Raw genomic sequence first — 21079 nt, 5'->3', positions numbered from 1 at the left:
CCTTTTGTGTTCACCATCATTTACAGCCCTTAGGAATAAAGTAAAGCTGCCTATTTGCCAATGTTAACTTTCATGGTAAAAATCTGTGTTAATTTGGTATACCCAAAAAGATTACATATAGAAAGTTGAAGGTAAGCGTATGCATTCAATCAGATATTACCGATTATGACCACCTTCATGACAACGACTACAATACAACTATTTGATAACAAATACCTTTGATTTAATCAACTTCTTTCTCCTCATATGTTCAAGCCACCTCTTTGCACTTAGCGGGCGCAAATAAAGATTGTGGGTGTCATTAATTGGCTTATCATGATTTGGGATGGGGAATATCGGATATGCATATATCACCCAATACGTTTCCACACTGATGTAACCATCGATATAGCGATAAACACTCTATTCATCTACATGATTACCACACAGGCATGTTTGCATGGGAGGTATTAACTTCCTATTCATTGTATGAACATGGTTTGCCATGTAAGTAAAACTGAACAGCAAACCCAATGTCCGTAAATGAGAACTAAAATTTCCAAATTACAAAAAGTAAAAAGAATTAAAGCTACTAAAAATATCAGAAGGATAAAAAGGCAAAAACTATTACTTATTTAAAGACTAAAGGGCATTTTTACCCAAAAAAAAAAAAGGAAAACAAAAAAAGGAAAACAAAAAAGGTCTGTTGTTTAGTTATCAATGAATGAGAAAATAACAGTTTGCCAGCCTGGTAAAGAAATGCAACGAGAAAATAGAGGAGGTCGAGTGCAATTCATAAGAAAAGTTACTTCCATAACCACAACTCCCAAAATTGAGATATATATATACATTCTTGCAACCCATTTCTTCACTAGTGTTTCATCGGCTCAAGCTTCTCTCTGGATTCAGATATTGCCCGGAAATTTTATAGGCCTCGTTAAGTTTCCCATTGATATGTGTGAAATTTATCCAGTGCCCAGCAAAACTTGTCAAAGTTGCAGTCCCAATGTAGGTAAGCATGCCATGCACTGTATTAAATATTGAAACATTTTACTCATCCTTTCTGAAGAGACTTGAGTTCAAGGACAATTCTATTTCCTCAAGAGATCGCCCTTTTGTTTCCACTATGAAGTATATTGCAAAAATTGCCGCCAAGAATGACACCCCTCCAAAGGTCGCATAGACAGGTCCTACTCCAAATATGTCCACTAATTCCAGGAAAAATAATCCCACCATAAAGTTGCAAATCTGAAGTACGAGGGAAAAATCAGTATTTATTAAATGTTTCATAGAAGCTTCAGTTGGAGAGTTTGTTCTCAGAAATAAAAAGGCCAAGTCAAAACACAGGTCATTTACAAATAAGAGATAAATCAATTTAATGTTAATGTTTAGCTGCAATTTACTAAGGATAAAAACAGACTACTTTTGTAATACCGTACACAATTTTAATATGAGTAGAAGCAAGAAACTTGGCTTTAGCATGACCTATCCATATGCACATGTTAGATTTTATATTTTGGTACTAGTGGGTCCCATATGGGCTCTATATGGGCTTAAGGGTCTTACACCAAAAAGTCTCAAGATATAAACCCATTATACTTCTATCACACAACCGATGTGGTACTATATTTCTAGCACCCTCCCTCAAGTTCAACTCGGTCGAACTTGCTCAGACTTGTACACCAGAGGTCTGTTTACCAGGACTTTACACTACTTTGTGTCTCAGAAGTCCTACACACATGGACTAGTATGCTACTTGTGTTTCAAAGGTCCTACTCATATGGACTTGTACACTACTTGTATCTCAGAAATCCTACTCACATAGACTTGTACACCACTTGTGTCTCAGAGGTCCCTTTTATTTTTTTTAATATATATATTGGGCTCCACTATATTTCTCTGATACCATGTTAAATTTTATATTTTAGTACTAGTGGGCTCTATATGGGCTTAGGGATCTTACACCCTAAAGTCTCAAGACTTAGTGGCTCAACTCCTGCACCTATATGTAATCCCATTATCCTTCTATCACACAACCGATGTGGTACTATATTTTTAACAGCACATTTGTATGTTATTGCTAAGACCTCATTAGCAACATAGTAATGGAAATGGTAATACTGATTATGTAGCCATGCCTAAATGTTCTCCAAGTTTAGGTTATCATTCCTGCCTTATCATCAACTCTTACGACTAACTTCTCAATCCACTGGATCATAGAAAACTAGATGAGTCTAACCACAATTAAAATTACTAAAATTTACGTAAAAACACACAAAAGGCAAATGCAAACATGGGAGGTAACAGATGATTATAAAGGGGGCATGACATGACTTTCTGATTAACATACCATCTCTTTGAAGCGCATCTGATGATTATTGAAAAAGAAAAGTACAATAGACAGCTAAAGTCATTAGCCAGCCAATTACCTTAACTATGACATTAGAATTTTCCATTGAGAACAGAGTTCAAGATAGCAGAAAATAAGATAGCAAGAATAACTATGTACCCAATGAACAGAGAAGCTAAAGCTCATGATTCTTGCCCGTACATGGGTACTGCTAAGCTCGGGTATGATTATACCAGTAACTGGACCAGCACCTATTGCAAATGTGAATATATAACTGCATACAACTGAAAAGTTAATCATATTACCATAATGGAAAAACTTTAAAGAGAATCTAATTCTACGATATGAGTTAGCACCATTGATCAAAACAGAGAATTAAAAGGGCTTCATTTCTGTCTGACTTCAGAACTTAGGAGGAATCACCAGATACAGGGATAAACAAGAGAGAATCTTAAGGAGGACAGGAAAAGAATAATTAGCTGTCTGTCGACTCAATCACCAAACAAACAGTGTGTATATATATCTATGAACACTAATTCCTAGATAAACTAACATTGACAAAACAAGTATATTGATGAATGATGATGATGATCATTATATCATAACAATAATAAAAAATACTGCACAAAGAAAAAATGTTTTAGAGCCCAGATTGCAATGGCTAACCAGTGAGCCAGTTAGCCATGGCAGCGGATGAAAATTATCATTTTAATTAGACAAGAGGCTTGAATAATTACATCATTGGAAATAACAATAACAACAAACCATAACTAAAAAAAAAAAAGGAAAACACAATCCAGCCCTGAAACCACCAGAAAAATATGTTAAAGCTTGCTACAAAAACAAATGAAAACAGCTGCTTTTTCAAGAATAGAGTCATGAGACTCATAAAAACAAACTCTTACTAGGCAAGGACTCACATGATAGTTCCAAGTATTGATAAGTTGTGACTAAGCTCCTCATCGATTGGAGAATTAATCACACAAACTATGATGAGCATTGAAATTGCCTGACAAAAGAAGAAAAGTTTATCATGACAAGGTCTAATTTACAATTATAAACAAGTATATTATACAAAGAGCACATTGTAAGGAACTGCAGTTGTTAAAAAGGAAAAACCATCCACCAAGTAGGAGATTTGCAAACAATGCCTCCATCCTCACAGAAATAAAACTGTCCTGATAAGCATGATTTCTCATGATAATTGTTACACTACAACATTTTTGAGATGATCAACTACCTTTTCAAAACTTTTGCATCACTTTCCTTCTTACTTCTATAACTATGTTATTCACATTGCCATCAGGCTATTGTCCTGAAATGGATATTTCAATTAGTTAAATTACAATTGGTTGACTAACAAAATAATTAGCTGAATAGAGTTGTCAGTGTAAAGTTCATGGTATTCTCCTTAACAAATATTCAAACTTTAACATCAACATAAGCAGCATCAAGGCTGATTACAAGAAATGTGTATTATATGAGAAGAATTTCAAACAATGCCCTGAGGAAGTTGGGGATAGAAAAGCTCAGACCCAGCTGAATGGCTGGCACATTGTGTAACAGTTCTGCTTCAAAGGACAGTTTCTGGAGCAAGTTTAAATGAAGAGAATGTAATAGACCATACTCTATTCCTAAACATAAAGCATTTGAAGAAAAGAAGGTGAACTTTAGTTGAGCTTGAGCGAACTCTAGACAGTAACACTACCAGAGGAAAAAATGTCAGATGTGCAACGAATATCACAACACAGAAACACAAAGGGAGATTGATGAAATTCTAGAGCGCCAGGATCCCCTGATAGTTGTAAGGATGTTTACTTGATCGAACCAAAGCTTGTCAGTGGTTATCCCTAAATTGGACTAAAGAAGTGGGCAATATCATCAGGAGAAAATAAATGCTAGAAATTGAGGTTCATATGTTCAAAGTTATGCTTAAATACAAGCAGATGAATCAACATTAGTAAGGAATTTCAATAATTTGCATCACAATATTGCCAAAACACATTAGCAACAAATCCATGAGATGAATATTTAAAATAAAAGTATGAAAAGCATCTAAAGCAGTTGTCTTGCCTACAACATCAGAAAATAACATTAAATTAAAGATGATCTTCTGCACAAGAGGAGCATGCATGCATGCATAGAAAGTGGTTCAACATATGAGTGCTAATGAATTGGATGTGTAACTCTAAACAAGATAATGGAGGGCAAGAGACCCCTTCTTTCTTTTCTATTACCTCTATTGGCTAGCAATCTGTCCAAGTTCTTTAGCATAGTACAGAAGGTTTTCATCAAGATCTAAGGTCGCACGAAAGACTGTCATGATCAGTATTGTCCAAACTATATAGATAACATTATGACCCTTGATATCACAAGTGATTACATTTAAACATCTCGGTGTTGTGGAGTTTGCTACCTCAAATACTATAAGTGTAAGCAACCTAAAGAACCCAAAAGCCAAACCAAACCACTACTTTTGGTTCTTTTTTTTCTTTCTTTTTTTCTTTTTGTGTTTTATTAAGCTATTGGCAATTTGGCATGATTTGGTTAGGTTTGAATTTTATAAAAAGTATAATAATAATAATAATAATAATAATAATAATAATAATAATAATAATTAAAATTAAAAAAGAAAACCTAACCTTAAATAAACTGAGTTTAGAAGATTAGAAGTCCTAAACTGAAGTTATGTGTAAATTGCTTCACATCAACTAAACTAATGTACATTAAACTGGGAACCAGTAAATTAAACCAATTAATCCAGCTGTATTCAATAAGTTAGTCTCAACTTGATTAATTTTAATCCACAGAAGACTTACATATCTCAAATTTTACGATTATTTACTAAATCAAACACCATCTCCAGTGTATTTAAGTAACCTAAATAAACTCAAGAAATAGTGATGTATTTTACACATTTGCTGATTCGATTTTTAAAGTTAAGTCAGTTCAGTTCAACTCACCATATAAAAGAACTGATTAGTTTGCTCTTGAAAAGCTTCATAAACTAAATCATTCCAAAACATGTGCAACCTCCTAGTAAAGGATGTTATTAGCTTTGTGCTTATTCTTATAAGTTCGGGAAGGTGCCATCCGGTTAACTAGGTTTAGTGTGGCAAGGAATAGACAATACAAAATTATGATACTTCAACATGACACCCCATACAAGTCCTTTGTAAAATCAACACATTTGGGGCATGTTTAAGGGTCATTTTTAAGGGAGGCCATAGGAGTTTACGATATAGGATTTAGGTTTAAGCAATTATATAGAAAGTTTCAACATTGGGCTATAGGAAAATAAGGAATTGGGAGAATGGGTTCCATTTGCGTGGTGAACATACAATGGTGTGTTTTTGCTTCCATAGGTTAAGGCCTTCCCTTTTCAGCCTGATTGGCACTTTTTTACATTTTCCTTTTGATTTTTCTATTTACCTTTTGATTTTTCTATTTAATTTTCATCCCTGACTTGCAATTTAGCTAGAAGCCCCAAGGATTTGTTGGTGTTTGTTTTCTCAAAATTAATGCAATGACAGTTTCCAACACATCCACCTATTGGCATTCCATGATCATATATGAAAAGAAAAAATCCTTGAAACGGAATTTGTTGTTTACCAATATAGAAGCCCACAATGTTTTAAATGGCAATTATTATTTAGAAACCAACACAATGTAGCGCTTGACAACCTTGTCTGTGACATTGACAATTCTTTTTGAGAGGATATAGTATACATTTTAAACAAACTGAACCAAGACAATTGCTAATGCAATGTTCATTAACAATGCTTCTTAATTTATCTTGAAACATTTCTATTTAAAAATTCTATGATTTCTAATGAAGAAAAATATCCATTCTTCTAGTTTAACAAATTCAGATGCAACTGCAAGTATATTAAATATTTCATAAATTTCTTCTCCGGACAAAAGAATGATGTGATATATAAAAGCCAAAGTAAGATGATTAGCTCACCATTCCCAAGTAGCTCCCAGTTAAAAGTCTCAACCGACCTTGCTTATCCATCAGGTATAAAGCACACAATGCACCTAATGTTTGTGACATCTCAGAGAGAAATTCTTCAAAATTTACCGCAGAAAGTAAATAGAAAGTAGAGATCATGGACTTCAACCTGCAAAGTTTGTAATTCCAACAAATAAGCTTCCTAAAGCACCATTTGTTATCCCCACATCATGAAAGGTCAGCGAGGAAAAGTAGAGAACTCCATTAATTCCAGAAAATTGTTGCAGAATGAAGAGAGATCCTCCAATAAAAGCAACTGTGAAAACAGCAAGGTAATATCACTTCAAAGGTGGTTATAAGTTCTCAGAATACAGTTAACAATCCATGAGGTTATAGGTTAAGCAAATTCAAACACAATGCGACAAGAAATAAGCATTAAAAGGGTTTCGCCTGCTACTTTAAAAAAGCTTAGCTTGCGAATTACGGGTAATATACCATGCAAGAGCGCTGAAACAAATTTATCTCTTCTAAATATAAATTAAAACACATTGTGGACCCTTTCGGGGAATAAAAGTTCATATTAAAACAGCTTGGTTCCCCAATATTAATATGCAAGTATCTTAAAACAAATCTATCTCTTCCAAAATAAAAAGGAAAAAATTAACAGCTGTTTTTTTAGAAATAATGATTTAGAGGGTAGAAGTTCGAAAGAACAAGAAAAACCCTCAATAAAGAATGGGGACTTATCTCATTATGTTTGCATCTTATTTATATTGTTTTATTGGAACCATTACCTTAGTAGTAATATACTAATATCTCATCATATTTACAATCCTGGCACTCCCCCTCAAGTTGGCGCATGCAAGTTTTATGCACCAAGTTTTATTAGATATAGCTAATCCAATATTTGTGAGATTTAGGATCTATATCTGCTAATTGGTCATTCTCCTTCGCAAAACTAGTCATAATGTTCCTGGATGAATATTCTCTCCGATAAAATCACAATCCTTGTCCATTTGTTTGGTCTGTTCATGAGAACATGGATTGGGGGCAATATGTACAAAATACTTGATTGCCACAAATCAACTCTATCTGCTCTGCTTCACTGAACTTCAATTCCGGAAAGCAATTGCTTCAGCCATGTTCACATGTTACCAAGGCCACAGCTTAATATCTAGGTAGTCAAAACCGGGTTGGACCGGACCCGGGCACTAGGCCGGTCCGGTTCAATCCATAAAACTGGGTTAATAAAAAACCGGCCTTGAACCGGATGAATAGGCCGGTTCAACAATCAATTTAAAAATAAATAAAAAACCCTAACATCTATTATCAAGTCATAGCAAAAGAATGAATCCTCATTTCCTTTTCAATCTCCACCTGTGAGGCGGTGACCCAAAATATATCTCAGGAGTCTGGATCTCCCTTCCGTCAAGCACCGGCACCGCTCGTCAAGAAACACGAATTCGATCTTCACAACAAAGTATCATTAGGTTGGCTTCTAGCACTCGGCAAGAGCCTCGACATTGCTAGAGGTCCTCGGCATTGGTCTTGTCTACACCGATCTCATCTCCTAAACACGAGTTTGATTTCCTGTGGAGAATGAGCTTGCATGAGATGAGCTTGAAGAGTTGAACATGGCACGTGAGTCAGGGACAGCGTTTATATTGGGTCACTTGCATTTGCATGCAAAGCCAGAGTCATCAGTGATGTAGAAATTGGTGATAGATGTTGGGTATAATTTTTTGAAGAGGAATTGTGAAGGGGCTGATGTGGTGTTGCAAGTGCCGTCGGCTTCCTTGTTGCAGACTTGGAGAAGATGGTGTATGTTTTGTGATCATAATAACGTTTTGATGGGATTTGATGTTATGTATGTATGTATGAATGTGTATGATAGGTTATTTATTTGTTTTAAAAATTAATATAGGTTGTGTATTTCATTTTAAAATTAATATAATATTTAATGTATTTTATTTTATATTTTTATTTATTAAATCCGGTTCGATCCGGTTCGACCCGGTTTGACCACGGTCGGACCTCTTGACCCTTGAACCTTGGCCTTCTCAGGTTTAAAGGTCCGGTCCGGTTCTGACTACCTAGCTTAATATTTAGCACTTGATTCAGCGATGACTTCTTGCTTCTCACTCTTCCAGTATACTAAGTTGCCTAAAACAAAAAACACAACATCTTGAAGTAGACCACTATCATAAGAAAACCCTGTCCAAACTACATCAACATATCCAATCAACTTAGTCTATTTCTTATTTTCATACAACAATCATTGGCCTGCAGCTTCTTGTTGGGAATCTATACACAAAAACCTAGCAAATTAGTGATTTTAATCAACATATAATGAGAAAGTTAGAAATCCCAAGCAGTTCTCGCAAATTAGTGATTTTAATTAACATATAATGAGAAAGTTAGGAATCCCAAGCAGTAATTATTCCTATGGCATTATGACTTTTACCACAATGGTGTTGTCCAGAGATTAAATTATTTCATAAATTGGATTTCACTTGAGTGTCTACGGCTCCCTTGCATTTGCTTGGGGTAGAAATGCTGTACAAATGCATTGATATGTTAATTTAAGTATGTTCCTTTAAGTTCTCTCTATAAGATGTGAAATAGAATAACTGATTGAAGCGCAATGATCATAAAACAGTAAGCACTGTCCTGTGACTGATTCTGCCTCCATGTGAGGTTGATACGAAGTTAATGGAAGATGCTGTCAAGTGTTGCCAAAGCTTTCAGGAAAAGAAGGAAGCCTCCCGCCAAGTCAAAAAAAGGAGTTAAAGTTGTTGGTTGACATGGCAATGACGGGGAAGAAGATTGCTTGGGTTATCAACCTAGTTTAACTAGGAAATAATCCTGACCATTATTTCCTTTTACAATCGGGCCAAACTGATCAAATTAGATCGTGACCATAGATGTATAATAAAATAAAGAAAACAATGTACCCTAGAATAGTTAGTTTTTGGGGATGCTGATGAACAGTAGTTATGTTCTTCTTTTCTTCTTGATTCACTTCTTCTTCTCTTCTTCTTTATTTCTTCCTTGATTTGCTAATCTTCATCAAATTAAAAGTGTTCTAGTGTCCTATTTAGCACATGTTCTCCATTTTCTTTTCATTTAAAATTAAAAATTTTCAAAAATTATATTTAAGCACTCACTTAAAAAAACTTGTCTCGTTTTTTTTCAAATTTGTAGAGAATGCCAAAAACCTGTTTTGAGAAAATGTTTCCCATCTTGTAAAAACCAGTAACTTTGGATTTTAAGAATTCATGAAAAATGCTTAGATATTTTGAATATTCTTTCGCCCGTTTGGTGGACATGATAAGAACTATAGGATATGATAGACTATCATATCCTACTACTATCCTTTGTTTGGTGTGCCAATAGGATATGATAGTCTTATCCTATTGGCCCACTTTATCATGCCAACCACATGATAATGAATCATATGTCAGGATAGAAACGGGGAAGATATGATAAAACATAAATTTATTTTTTTGCCCTATTATTTAGTTACTCTCCTTTAACTAGGGTTTCATTGTATATCTTCTTCTTCTGATCTTTTAAACATGATGCTTGGAACAAGAAACTTGTTAACAACTATATATGACACTAATTTCACTATTTAAGTAGGATTTTACGCATTTAGAGGGGTTAAAGTGTTTATCCGTCGATCTTGTGCTTGAGCAAATTATTTTTCATCTAAATCTCTTTTTTTAATCATGTCTTATTTTTAGTTTCTCTAGTCCAATGATTTTTTTTTTTCAAATTGATTTTGATGTGACCTATTTATTTTCCGTTAATGAGTTTGTTACTCTACCTTTATGCCATGTTGATGACTTTGTGTATGATTTTTTCTAAAAAAAATTGGTATGAACTACAATATTTTCAAGTTGGTGGTATTGCAATCTATATAATTGTGGACATTATTTATAGGTTATTTTTTTAAAAAAAATTACAAGAAACCAATAAAAAATCATTAAGGAAAAATCCAAAAAAAATCTATTTTAAAAAAGGACATATAACTATATTATAAAGGGTAATTTTGTCTATTTACATATCATTCATATAATATTATGTCATTATCCGGTCCACTTCAAACATAAAATAGGATAACAAAATGCTATCTAATGGTTTATCCGGTGCACATTAAACAAATGATAGGATATAGCTTATCATGCCCATATCCTTTCCTACTCCTATCCAACCCTTATATCATATCTGTCCATATCCCATCACGTCCACCAAACGGCTTATCTATTTTATTAACACAACAATAGATTTCATTTTTGAAAATCTTATCATAACTTATACCATATATATAAATTATATGTTGATATATATGTTGATTATAATTGTATTTATACCAAAAATTTCATGAATAAATCATGGTTATAATCGGATTTATACCTAATTAGAATTACATCCTGGTTATATATGGGTTAACACTTTCATCATAATCAAAATATAGTCACAGTCAAATTCAAACCAATACACCAATACACTGATTAGAATCAAACCTAGTTGAATTCAAGTTAAAATTGGACTATAAATATGGCTATATATATATCACTAGAAATTCATAAAAAATATATAATCCATGAAATTCAAAAAAAGAAAGAAAAATTTGAAAATGAGGAGATTTTTAGGCAGAAGAGGCTTTTCAGCAAAGCCCCTTTTAATGAAGGGGAAAAGGAGATTCTAGCTAGGGTATAAGAGATATAACTACAAGGAAACGAAGAAGAAAATGAAGACAATTCTATGAATTATGAGGCTTAAAAGCAAAATTCACGGCATTTTCCTTGCTATGACTAGTCTCCATCAAGTGCATGATCAAATAGTGAGATCTTCCTCGATGATGATCATGTTTCAAGTTCGGCATATTTTCCAAAAAAGAAAGATTGGTGTTCTGTTGTTGTGGAGTAAGATCATCTCTGATTTTGCTAAAATTTGACTAAAGATTAAGAACTTCTTGATTTTTAATATGGACAGTGGTGACTGTGTTCCAAGTCGTAATGTTCCTCGGAAAATGCAAAAGCATAAGCTGCCATGTTGATGAAGTTTAAGGTCTCTCGCTGTGAGTAGCCTCCATCAAGTTGATGATTGTATAATGAGATCTTCTCCAATCTTGATAAAATTTTTAATTAAAAATTCAAAACATGCTTTTCTTCAATATGGACAATGAAGATTGGTGCTTCTTCCCAACACCAATATGCCATTGTTAATGCAATCATTGTTCGCAACCTCCCACATAATAGCTGCTCGTTCTTTTATACAAACTCTAATAAGGGCTTTTTTATATCATTCACAAAAGAATAAGGGTTTATGAGCAAAAATAAAAAAAATTACTTTATTAACATTAATTATGCAAGGACTAATGTGCAAGATGATTGGCCCATAGGGTTCATCTTTCGAGGTGTCATGCTCCAACCAAGTGTCTAGTCAAGATTTCCTTCTGAGATGATCACATTGTAGAGGCATCACAACTTTAAGATTAGCCCGTGAAGTTCACCTTTTGAGATGTCACGCTCCATCTTAAAGTTGGCTGCATAATGTTAACTTTGAAGGTGCCACACTACAATGGAGTGTCTAATCAGTAGTATTCACCACTAACGCAATCATACTAGCAAATCACTCGCATCTTAAGATTGGCCCATGGAGTTCACAATCAAGATGTCATGCTTCAACCAATGTTTAACTAAAATTCCTTTCATTGCATTAGCACAATCCTCCAATCTTAAGGCAGGCTCACAATGCTCACTCTTCAAGGTGTCATGCTCCGTTATAAAGGTAACCTTTATAGTTCACATTTCTAGATGCCACGCTTAAACCATATGTCTAATTAGAGTCCTCTGAATCATGTTAGCAATACATCTCATCTTAAAGTCATCTTAAAGTCAGTTGATGGAGTTCATCTTTTGAGGTGCCATACTCCGTCTTAAAGTTGGTCCCAGGGAATACACCTTTTAAGGTGCCACACTCCAACCAAATGTCTAATCATAATTCGCTAAATCATATTGGCAAAACACTCTTATTTTGAGGGTGGCCCATGAGTTCACCTTTTGAAATGCCATACTCCAACAAGTGATTAGTCAAAATTTTCCTAATCATGCTAGCAAAACTAACCCATCTTAAGGTTAACTCATTGAGTTTACCTTTCAAGGTGCCATACTCTATCTTAAATTAGTTTGTAGAGTACATCTTTCGAGGTTCTGTGCTCATACCAAAGGTTTAGTCAGACTTACCCTTGGTGTGATCACATTGCCAAAGTGCTCTCATCTTAAAAGTATACTAGTAGAATTCACCTTTTGAGGTTCCATGCTCTGAGTTCTAGTAAATGGAGTTCACCCTCTGAAGTGATCACACTAGCAAAGTACTGCTACTTTGGTCCCGCTCCAACCAAAATCTCTAAACATCACCAAGGTTTTTAATCCCTAAACACCACCAAGGTTTTATCAGAAGCTCACAAACCTAGGCTTAATTTTATTTAGTACTAAAATACCATAATATATTAATAACTCTCTCGAATTGTCCTCCAAGCTTAAAGATGAATAAATCCTCTATTTAGAGCACATGATGAAAAAGAAAGAGTGAAATCGTAAGAAATAACCTCTTTTGTGAGGCTCCACAAAGAGTTCGACCCAGCTACTCCCCAAATCTCGACTATCATTGGTAATAACAGCTTGAATTTCTTCAATAGATCTCTCAATGTCTGAATCACTCCAAATGCTGCCAATTACTTTCTTAGCATCAGCAACTCTTCCTACCTGCAATGCAAAGAAGAAACGTCTCTTCACTTAAGAAGGTCACAAAAAGAAAGTTGCTTAATTTGTTATTAATTTGCTGATATTTCATAAAGATTACTTTACATAGCCATCTAGGGCTTTCAACAGCAAACCGCATGCCAAAAAGAAGGATAAAAGCAGGAACACTCGCAAGATAGAGCATTGCCCTCCACCTATAAAAAAAAGATCACAGCTCATTAACAAAAATAATACAGAGACCCAGACAGCAAGCAAGCACTAGGAGCAAATATAGATTACAAACAAAACTTCAAGAATAAATTAGGTTTTACAACTCCACTTTTTATGGTATGCATCTGAATTTTATAACAGTGTCCACAAAGCTATGAAACTCATAGAAGTTAAGAAAGCATCATGATTTTCCAAGACTGAACATTATTACATCCCTTCGTTTATGGAAACACACACCAATTGAATGTTATACATAAATCAACATTGGTACCTTTATGGTCAACTCACATCCACATGTATAGACTTTTCTTTCTAAATACAGCAAATAGTGTTCATCCAACAACTCCAGCAGAAAATTTATTTAATGCAATGGAACAGGTTGAGCATTATCTATGAACTGTCTAACATCTTCAAATCAATATTATTAAAAAATGAAAATAAAAATAAAACAAGCACACACACGAGTTTTCTCATTGATACTAAGGAACTATAAAAACAAAGAATCCATTTCAACTACCAAACAAAGACCAATCCTTTTACAAATTAAGAATGCTTCATTTTACAAATCTTAATGGACAAAAGATAGGAAATTGAAGAAGTGTAGATTCTTGAAGATTTGGTCAAATAATTTGCACTCTCATAAAATAGATTCCGCAAATAAAAGGATCAAGAAGAAATGCAAAAAAAAAAAAAAAATCACAGTTAAATATGGATATTTTGAGCGAGTTCTAGCATTACAATCAAGTTTAAAGGAAATTACCACCCATATATGTGTTAAATGTACAAGACTACCCAAGAGAACTTCATAAATTTAAGTTGCGAAAGCAACCATATTTTTTGATACAATTAAAATCAAGATAAAAAGATGGAGATACTTGATGTACTTGCATGAAAAAGCTTATAATTGCTTTAGTAAATCACATGTGTACCAACAATTAAACTATAATTTCCTAAAAAATTGCTAAGAGTCATGTCATCCCAGTCAAAGAGCATGCTAATCAGAGGACCCAGACAGAAGAAGGAAGTTTGTAGCACCTGAAGACCATGAAGACAATGAAACATGGTGGCAACACAATAAGGAGCCCACATCTGACTTTAAAAAAGCTCTACATAAAGGAAACATTGAGTAAAATTCATAATGTTATAGTACAAATTGAGCAATCTGGGGGAAAGCAATAAAAGGACTAAGACATCTCCGCTGATACCAAAAGAGCTGCTAATAAAAGCAAAACATATAGATGCAATCACTAGTATACTTGAAAGTTTTCCTTTGAAACACTAAAACAAAATTGAGAACAAGAAAGGACTCAAAAACAAAATTAAGTTTCAGACAAGTTGATTGATGAACAAGAATATTTTCACTAAAGATGATCATAGAGACAAAGAGAATATAAGTCGAACAAAAAGTAAAACCAGGTTTTTTCAGTTCATTTTTCACTTCTCATATAAAATCTGGAAAATTATAAGAAACTGCCAAGGTGAAATCACACATTTTCAGCATAAATAATATGCCAAGAACTTTTTCCCCTTGTCATACAAATACAGAATACTACACATTCTGGCCCAAGTGGATCACCCAAAGACCATAGTTGTGTTATAAATTATAACATTTAAAATGGTGAACTCTAATAGGTGATCCATCATCAAAATCATCACTTGGAAACAGACTGCAAGAAAATTGAAAACAATATGAATTACTTTTGCTTGTGAACTGAAGCAGATTCCAACTGAATTTGACAAAATAAAAATTTTATTTTATTTTAAAAGTTGGGATGAAGTGCAATAGACGACAATAATCAAAAGTCCACTATACTTATTTCAAAATGAAAAAACTTTGTATTTTCAAACTAGCAAATAAATTTGAACGAAGATTTTCACCTTTTCCTGCCCTGTTCAACCTATATTTAATTATCTAACATCCAATGTTGATATGGCATTTAACCAAACAAAATATAAAAAACTCAACAATGTAAATGTTTAGTCCAATCCGTGATCTTGGGAGACCAAATGGCAAATTTCCTAGTCACCAATTATGTTGGATAATATTTTCAGATCAATCATGTATTATTTACAACAATAGTGGATGTTTTGGAGGTCAACAAAATAGGCAGTTACAATGTTTTGGCAGTCAACTATACCGATATGCACCAATAAATGCAATGATTTTAAGTTATATTAATATTGAAACATTTTGGTTCTGTCGTATAGACCACTTACAGGATCATGTCTTCATCATATAACATGTAATGTAATACAAAGATCTGCACAAGGAAAATGAGTATCATAATTTAAAAATGGACTCAATAACAACATTGCATTTTTCACCAATTGCCTAAAATCCATTAGTGGATACAAACCAACACTGGGCGTATACTTATAAATGCATCAACTCATACATGCTTCAATTACTCTCAGAAAAAGTTCAAAACTTCAACATAAGATGATCAAGAAGAAGAATAGCTCACCAATGTGGATCACCTTCAGAAGAAATTCCTAAACAGAGTGATGCAATTATTCCTAAACATGTGCCAATTTGAGATGTTGTTCCCAATGAACCTCTATATTTTGTTGGAGAAACCTACATCAGAATAGAGGCTTAAGATAAAAATGAACAAAATTAGTTTACATAAACCTAGTCAAAGATAAAACAGGAAAATTAATTTGTCATGTCACGATATGGGCATCAATCATAAAACCAATCAACAAACTGACGATGAGATAATCACAAGGGCGATATGCAAAGGCAAAACATAAATTGCATCACAACAATTGCAAAATATTTCAGAAAGCATAAGAAGAGCATATAAACATCAGAAGCTGTCTTTTATGTAAGAACTGTTACAACAAGAAAAAACAAAAGTAGTCTTTGTGGATACATAACAGGAAATATATACTTTAGACAGACCTATCAGAAGGGAATCCATAACATAGCTTAGATTATCCTACAATTAAAAAGATGGGATCCTCCTTGGCAAGAGATGGTACCCATCAGCACGAGGGGCTGAAAATCCCCATTAGTCCAAAATAATAGAGAGCTGATATACTATGCATATTGCTTGCCCTATATGCTTCAAAGATATATATGCTCACATTGATTACAATGTTCCAAAGGAGTCTACAAGTTGCAGATCCAACAATCCAATTAAAAATTACATCATTCAACCAATATACTAGTCATAACTCATAAGTAAGCTCTCCACAATGAAATGAAAGTAATCTTTTTGACAGATACATATACACACACCAACTGTTAACCAGACAATGAGGAACTTTTACTGCACAATCAAAGGATTTTTCTCTTATCTAACAATTGACCTATGCCCAGTTTTATTTAACAATGGAATATTACCTCAGAGATATAAATAGGAACAAGCACGGTATTTACACCAATGCCAAGCCCGACAAGAAACCTCCCCAGAAGCATTTCGTCAACAGAATGAGCTTGCGCACTGGTATAATTGAACTAAATAATCAGCATGGCATTGTAAGGTATATATTATTTTATGTGAAATGGAAAAATTTCTTGTGTTTAAAAGAAGAAAATGACACAAAAATATGATGTGCAAAATGTTCATGAAATAAAAGATGGAAAGGAATGAGGTCAATATTTTCCTTTAAGAACAATGGAAGCATAATATCAATAACAACTCTTGATTAAGGATGTAAATCAGCAATAAGTAATAATCAAAACCTTAAAATAGCCCCAAGAATTAAGGGTATTGTATCAATCTGAAGTGTGCGCCGACAGCCCAATTTATCAATCAGAGCAGAAGAGCTAATGCTTCCAATAAAAGCACCAGCTATAAATATGCTCACCACTAGACCTTCAATAAAGGAATTTCCATCAAAACCAAGCTCTTGCGCTATAGCTTGTATTGGACCATTCATAACCCTGAAAAAAAAATTTATGAAATAAAAGACTAAGCAGAATTTGTGGAAATTATTTTAGAAAAAAAATTCCTAACTTTGGATATGGTAAGCAGGAAGTTGTTAAGCATCATTTATTGTAAAGGCACAAAACAAAGTATGAGCTGGAGTGTATGTATGAGGGCTATGAATAAGAAATGAAATTGTACAAGTCTGCTCAGTGCTCACTAACCTTCTATGAATGTGTTACCAACCGTTGAACAAGGAACTTAAACCAAGGTACATAATACATTAATGATTGGTGAGATAAGACCCGCCTTTTAACTAATAGCATCAAAGCAACCTCCACCGATGAGGCAAAGAAGAGTAAAGAAGATCATGAAATAAAGTAATTATTTTATGGGAAAATGACTGTTAAACCAGGTATCTAACCACATATTTCATCACAAGCAGTTCATCCCAAGGATATTCAATAGATCGACTCAGGAGAGGCAATAAGCATCAAAACCTTCACACTCAGCATATTTCTTCTGTATGGCATGGCACATGTTAAGCAGAGGTTATAGAAGATTAGACATGGCCCTTGATCAAATCCTATGATCCTTGAAATTCTACATGGGCAATACAGTGTGTGTCTGAACAATCATTTTTGGGTATTAGGAATATTTCTATGATACATTGTAAACCCATAATATGTTCAACTAGTATTCTCTATCTAATCCTTGTAATCTTGTTTATATACTCTCCCCTTAACAGAAGGAATTATTCAAATGCTTCTATAGTGTTTATATTCATAAATACATCACACGTCACCAAGCAAGAGCCAGGAATACAATTGAGTAGAAAAACCAACCCGATATGATACCCAAAGAGGAAATTCGTCATGGATGCTGTGAAAACATGCGGGAATGCCGGCAGCCAGCCCAAATCCAACCTTTCAACACGTTCACGGACAGCACCAGTTTCATCATCTGCCCCATAAACGATCCCAAAGCTTCAGAGATTCAACACTCCAAAAGGAAAACCAAATATAGGGTAATCAGAGCAAGAAGCAAACCTGGGGTTTGGGAGACTGGTTCAGGCGAAACGAGATTTGGCTTTTTTCCGGTAGCAACAGCTGAACTCCCCCGGCGAAAGGGGGGGCTGAGAGTGAGAGCGCGTTTGAGCTGGGAGCTCTGCGGATGCAAGGAGAGGACCCTAGAGGTCCACGGAGAGAGGAAGAGATGGGGACGGGGAGGGCATAGTGCAGTGGCGGAGGGCATAGTGGGAAGAGAGAGAGAGATGGGTTATCAGAACAGATAGAGGGTAATCAGAGCAAGAAGCAAACCTGGGACTTGGGAGACGGGTCCCGATGAAACGTGATTCGGCTTATTTCCGGCGGCAACAGGAGAACTCCACCTGCTGGAGACTGAGAGAGAGAGCGCGTGTGGGCTGAGAACTCTAGTTAAGAAGGGAAAAAGACCCGGAGATCCAGGGATGGGGGAAGAGATGCTCAGGGCCGTTCATTTCGGGGACCTTGGGGAAGTGGGAGGAAGTGATTTGATTTCCCCACTTTTTGTATTCATTGCTGAAGTGAAAAAATGATTTTTTTAATTAAATTGGGTTTTAAATTAAATTCATTTCAGTATTTTTTTTTAAAGGTGAAATCTTCTTTTTGGTCCCTGTATTTTATCTATTTTATCCTTTTTAGTCCCTTGATTTTAATTTGGCCTCAGGAAGTCCCTCTATTATTCAAATTAGTGAAATCAAGTCCTGGCCACAACCACCGTTACTTTTGCCGTCCAATGGCGCTGACGTGGCATTCTTAAAGGATAAAACATTAATTAATTAATTTTTTCGGACAAAATGTCTTCCTAATCAAGCGGATCTGAATCCGATTATCCTAGATCCGATAAAACCTCTGCTTTACCCCCACCAGTGGCCAAAAAAACCCTTGCTCACCGTCAACTTCTTCCACCAGTACCCAAAAAAAAAACCCTTGCTCATCATCAGCTTCCTCTTGACCTCAACGGCATCGGCATCCCAAGCCACACTGCAACGCCACTAGTGGTCAAAAAGGTACTCCCCACTCTAATCACTATCTTTCATATCCACAAACCAGTGCTCAGTCACTGTTCCTCGACCACGAGAAACCTCTCAAAAAAGGTGCTCTCCACTGTCAACCAGTCAGGCAAACAATTAGCACTGCATTTATGTTTATTAGGTTTGAAGTACTATGTTTGTTGTTATTTTCACCCAATTTACAAATTACAACCTTGACCAATTCGTTCACCATTAGGATTTAAGTGTTACTTGAGGTTTTAAGAGATGTTACCTCTTTTGATTGCCCTATTAGCCCTAAGAAATTTCAACTAATTAGTTAGATTAGGCATATTACCTTGTGAGTTTCACGAGTATTCCACAACTTCTCTTTCTCTATGAACTATATATATATATATATATATATATATATATTAAGGTATTTGTGATGAGCTTTGGTGTATTGCTTTCCTTTCAGCTTTTTCATGGTAGGGACTCTGAAAATGGGGACCATTATTATCACCATGACTCCCATCTACTTTTGAGGTCATCTTTTTTATCATTTTTTTTTTCATTAATAAAAATACTCAATAAGACTTGATTTGTCAAACATAATGGTTCCTTCAACATATCAAAATACTTTTTATGAGTCACACTCCACAACCAATTATTATAATAAATTCTTTCTTGAACTTGATATGCAGGACAAATGATCTCAAAGATCTTCATGGATTATGTCCTTTTAACATCGTCTGCCTAAGAAATTAAGCATGTCATTAATGAGTTCTTAGTGGGTTTATTTTTTTGGGTGCTGTTATAGCATCTTATACATGGATGGTGCCACTATAAACTTAAAATAGATTAATTAAAGCCACTCGTTTGATGGATAAATTGAAGGAAGTGACCACTAAGGTCAAATCTTATGAGTACTTAATGATACATTATCCTTTCTACCTAGAATTCAGAAATATATATATAGATTATTCCCAAACTTTTTTTTTATTTGGGTAAAATTATATATTCTATTTCATGAAAAGCTTGCACTTGGTTGTGGACCTGTGGTGTGTACTTGTGTTCACTGCAACCTGAACTAGTTGTACAAGTTGTGTTACGGGCCAATTAGCCCACTAACCATGAGTCACATTTTGGCCGGGTTAGGGCAACTGTGCTTGTTCATCTTAAATTTATTAACAACATCACGTTACCTTAATATTTATGCATATTATCGTCTAAAATCTCTCCATATATAGTTCATATGTTGATTTTAATGGTTTGATCTAGTCTTTTACTAGTCCTAGTTGTTTCCTTTGCTGAAAATTTATTATATAGGTTGTGCATCATAGGCTTTATTGGGAATTAATTGTTTAATGTTGGTTTTTTTTGGTATACAGTACCATGAATAGCTGTGAGTACACTCTTAAATATCACCATGGAGGGTCGCTTGTAAGAGAAGGGAAAATTAGATTTGTCAATGGGAATATTAATGAGTTCGTTGTTGACCCAGACAGACTATGTCATTGGGATTTGTTGGGAGACATCAAGGAACTTGGTTATGACATTAGGCAAGATGTCAAATTATTCTACATAGATGACGAAGGGGTAGTGCAAATAGTATGTAATGATGCAAGCATTGTAGGCTTGGTTGATAGGTTAAGAGAGGCTTGGACAGCTGATCTTTATGTGGAAACATCGTGTGCTAAGCAGGATAAGCCCTTGCCAGAAGTATTAGTGTCTGATTTTGATAACACTGTGGGGTTAGATGTTGATTTGCAACAGGATGTTTTGGAGTTGGATGTGGAGCAGGAATCTGAGAGTGCCAGTGAGACTGACTCAAGCAGGGATGATGCAGATATGCTTGTAGATGTCCCATTCCTTGATTTTCACTCAGATGCCGATGATGAGATAGCAGGGGCCAGGGATAAAGTC

At 34.7% G+C, this 21079-nt stretch overlaps 1 protein-coding gene across 6 annotated transcripts; it reads right to left on the bottom strand.

The window, feature by feature from the left end:
* Nucleotides 1-587: 587 nt before the first annotated feature.
* On the bottom strand, nt 588-18670 carry LOC120249408 (probable plastidic glucose transporter 1). Of its 6 annotated transcripts, none has more exons than XM_039257901.1 (12): nt 18192-18670; nt 17988-18105; nt 16959-17159; nt 16617-16716; nt 15733-15845; nt 13158-13251; nt 12904-13060; nt 6454-6600; nt 6297-6370; nt 3250-3338; nt 2489-2603; nt 588-1227 (listed from the first exon to the last, which is right to left on the bottom strand). In XM_039257901.1, the coding sequence occupies exons 1-12, from the start codon at nt 18394-18396 to the stop codon at nt 1030-1032; spliced, it is 1611 nt and encodes a 536-aa protein (XP_039113835.1). In that variant the 5' UTR covers nt 18397-18670; the 3' UTR covers nt 588-1029. The 6 variants fall into 6 exon arrangements, 5 of the variants coding, with proteins under 5 accessions (XP_039113835.1, XP_039113843.1, XP_039113872.1 ...); XM_039257909.1 differs by having other exon boundaries at nt 2531-2603; XR_005532836.1 differs by having other exon boundaries at nt 1092-1227; nt 2489-2613.
* Between the last annotated feature and the right edge of the window lie 2409 nt (nt 18671-21079).

The sequence above is a fragment of the Dioscorea cayenensis genome, chromosome 3 (genome assembly GCF_009730915.1).
Source record: "Dioscorea cayenensis subsp. rotundata cultivar TDr96_F1 chromosome 3, TDr96_F1_v2_PseudoChromosome.rev07_lg8_w22 25.fasta, whole genome shotgun sequence".
Classification (NCBI taxonomy): domain Eukaryota; kingdom Viridiplantae; phylum Streptophyta; class Magnoliopsida; order Dioscoreales; family Dioscoreaceae; genus Dioscorea; species Dioscorea cayenensis.
This window is presented reverse-complemented; position numbering and strand designations above follow the sequence as displayed.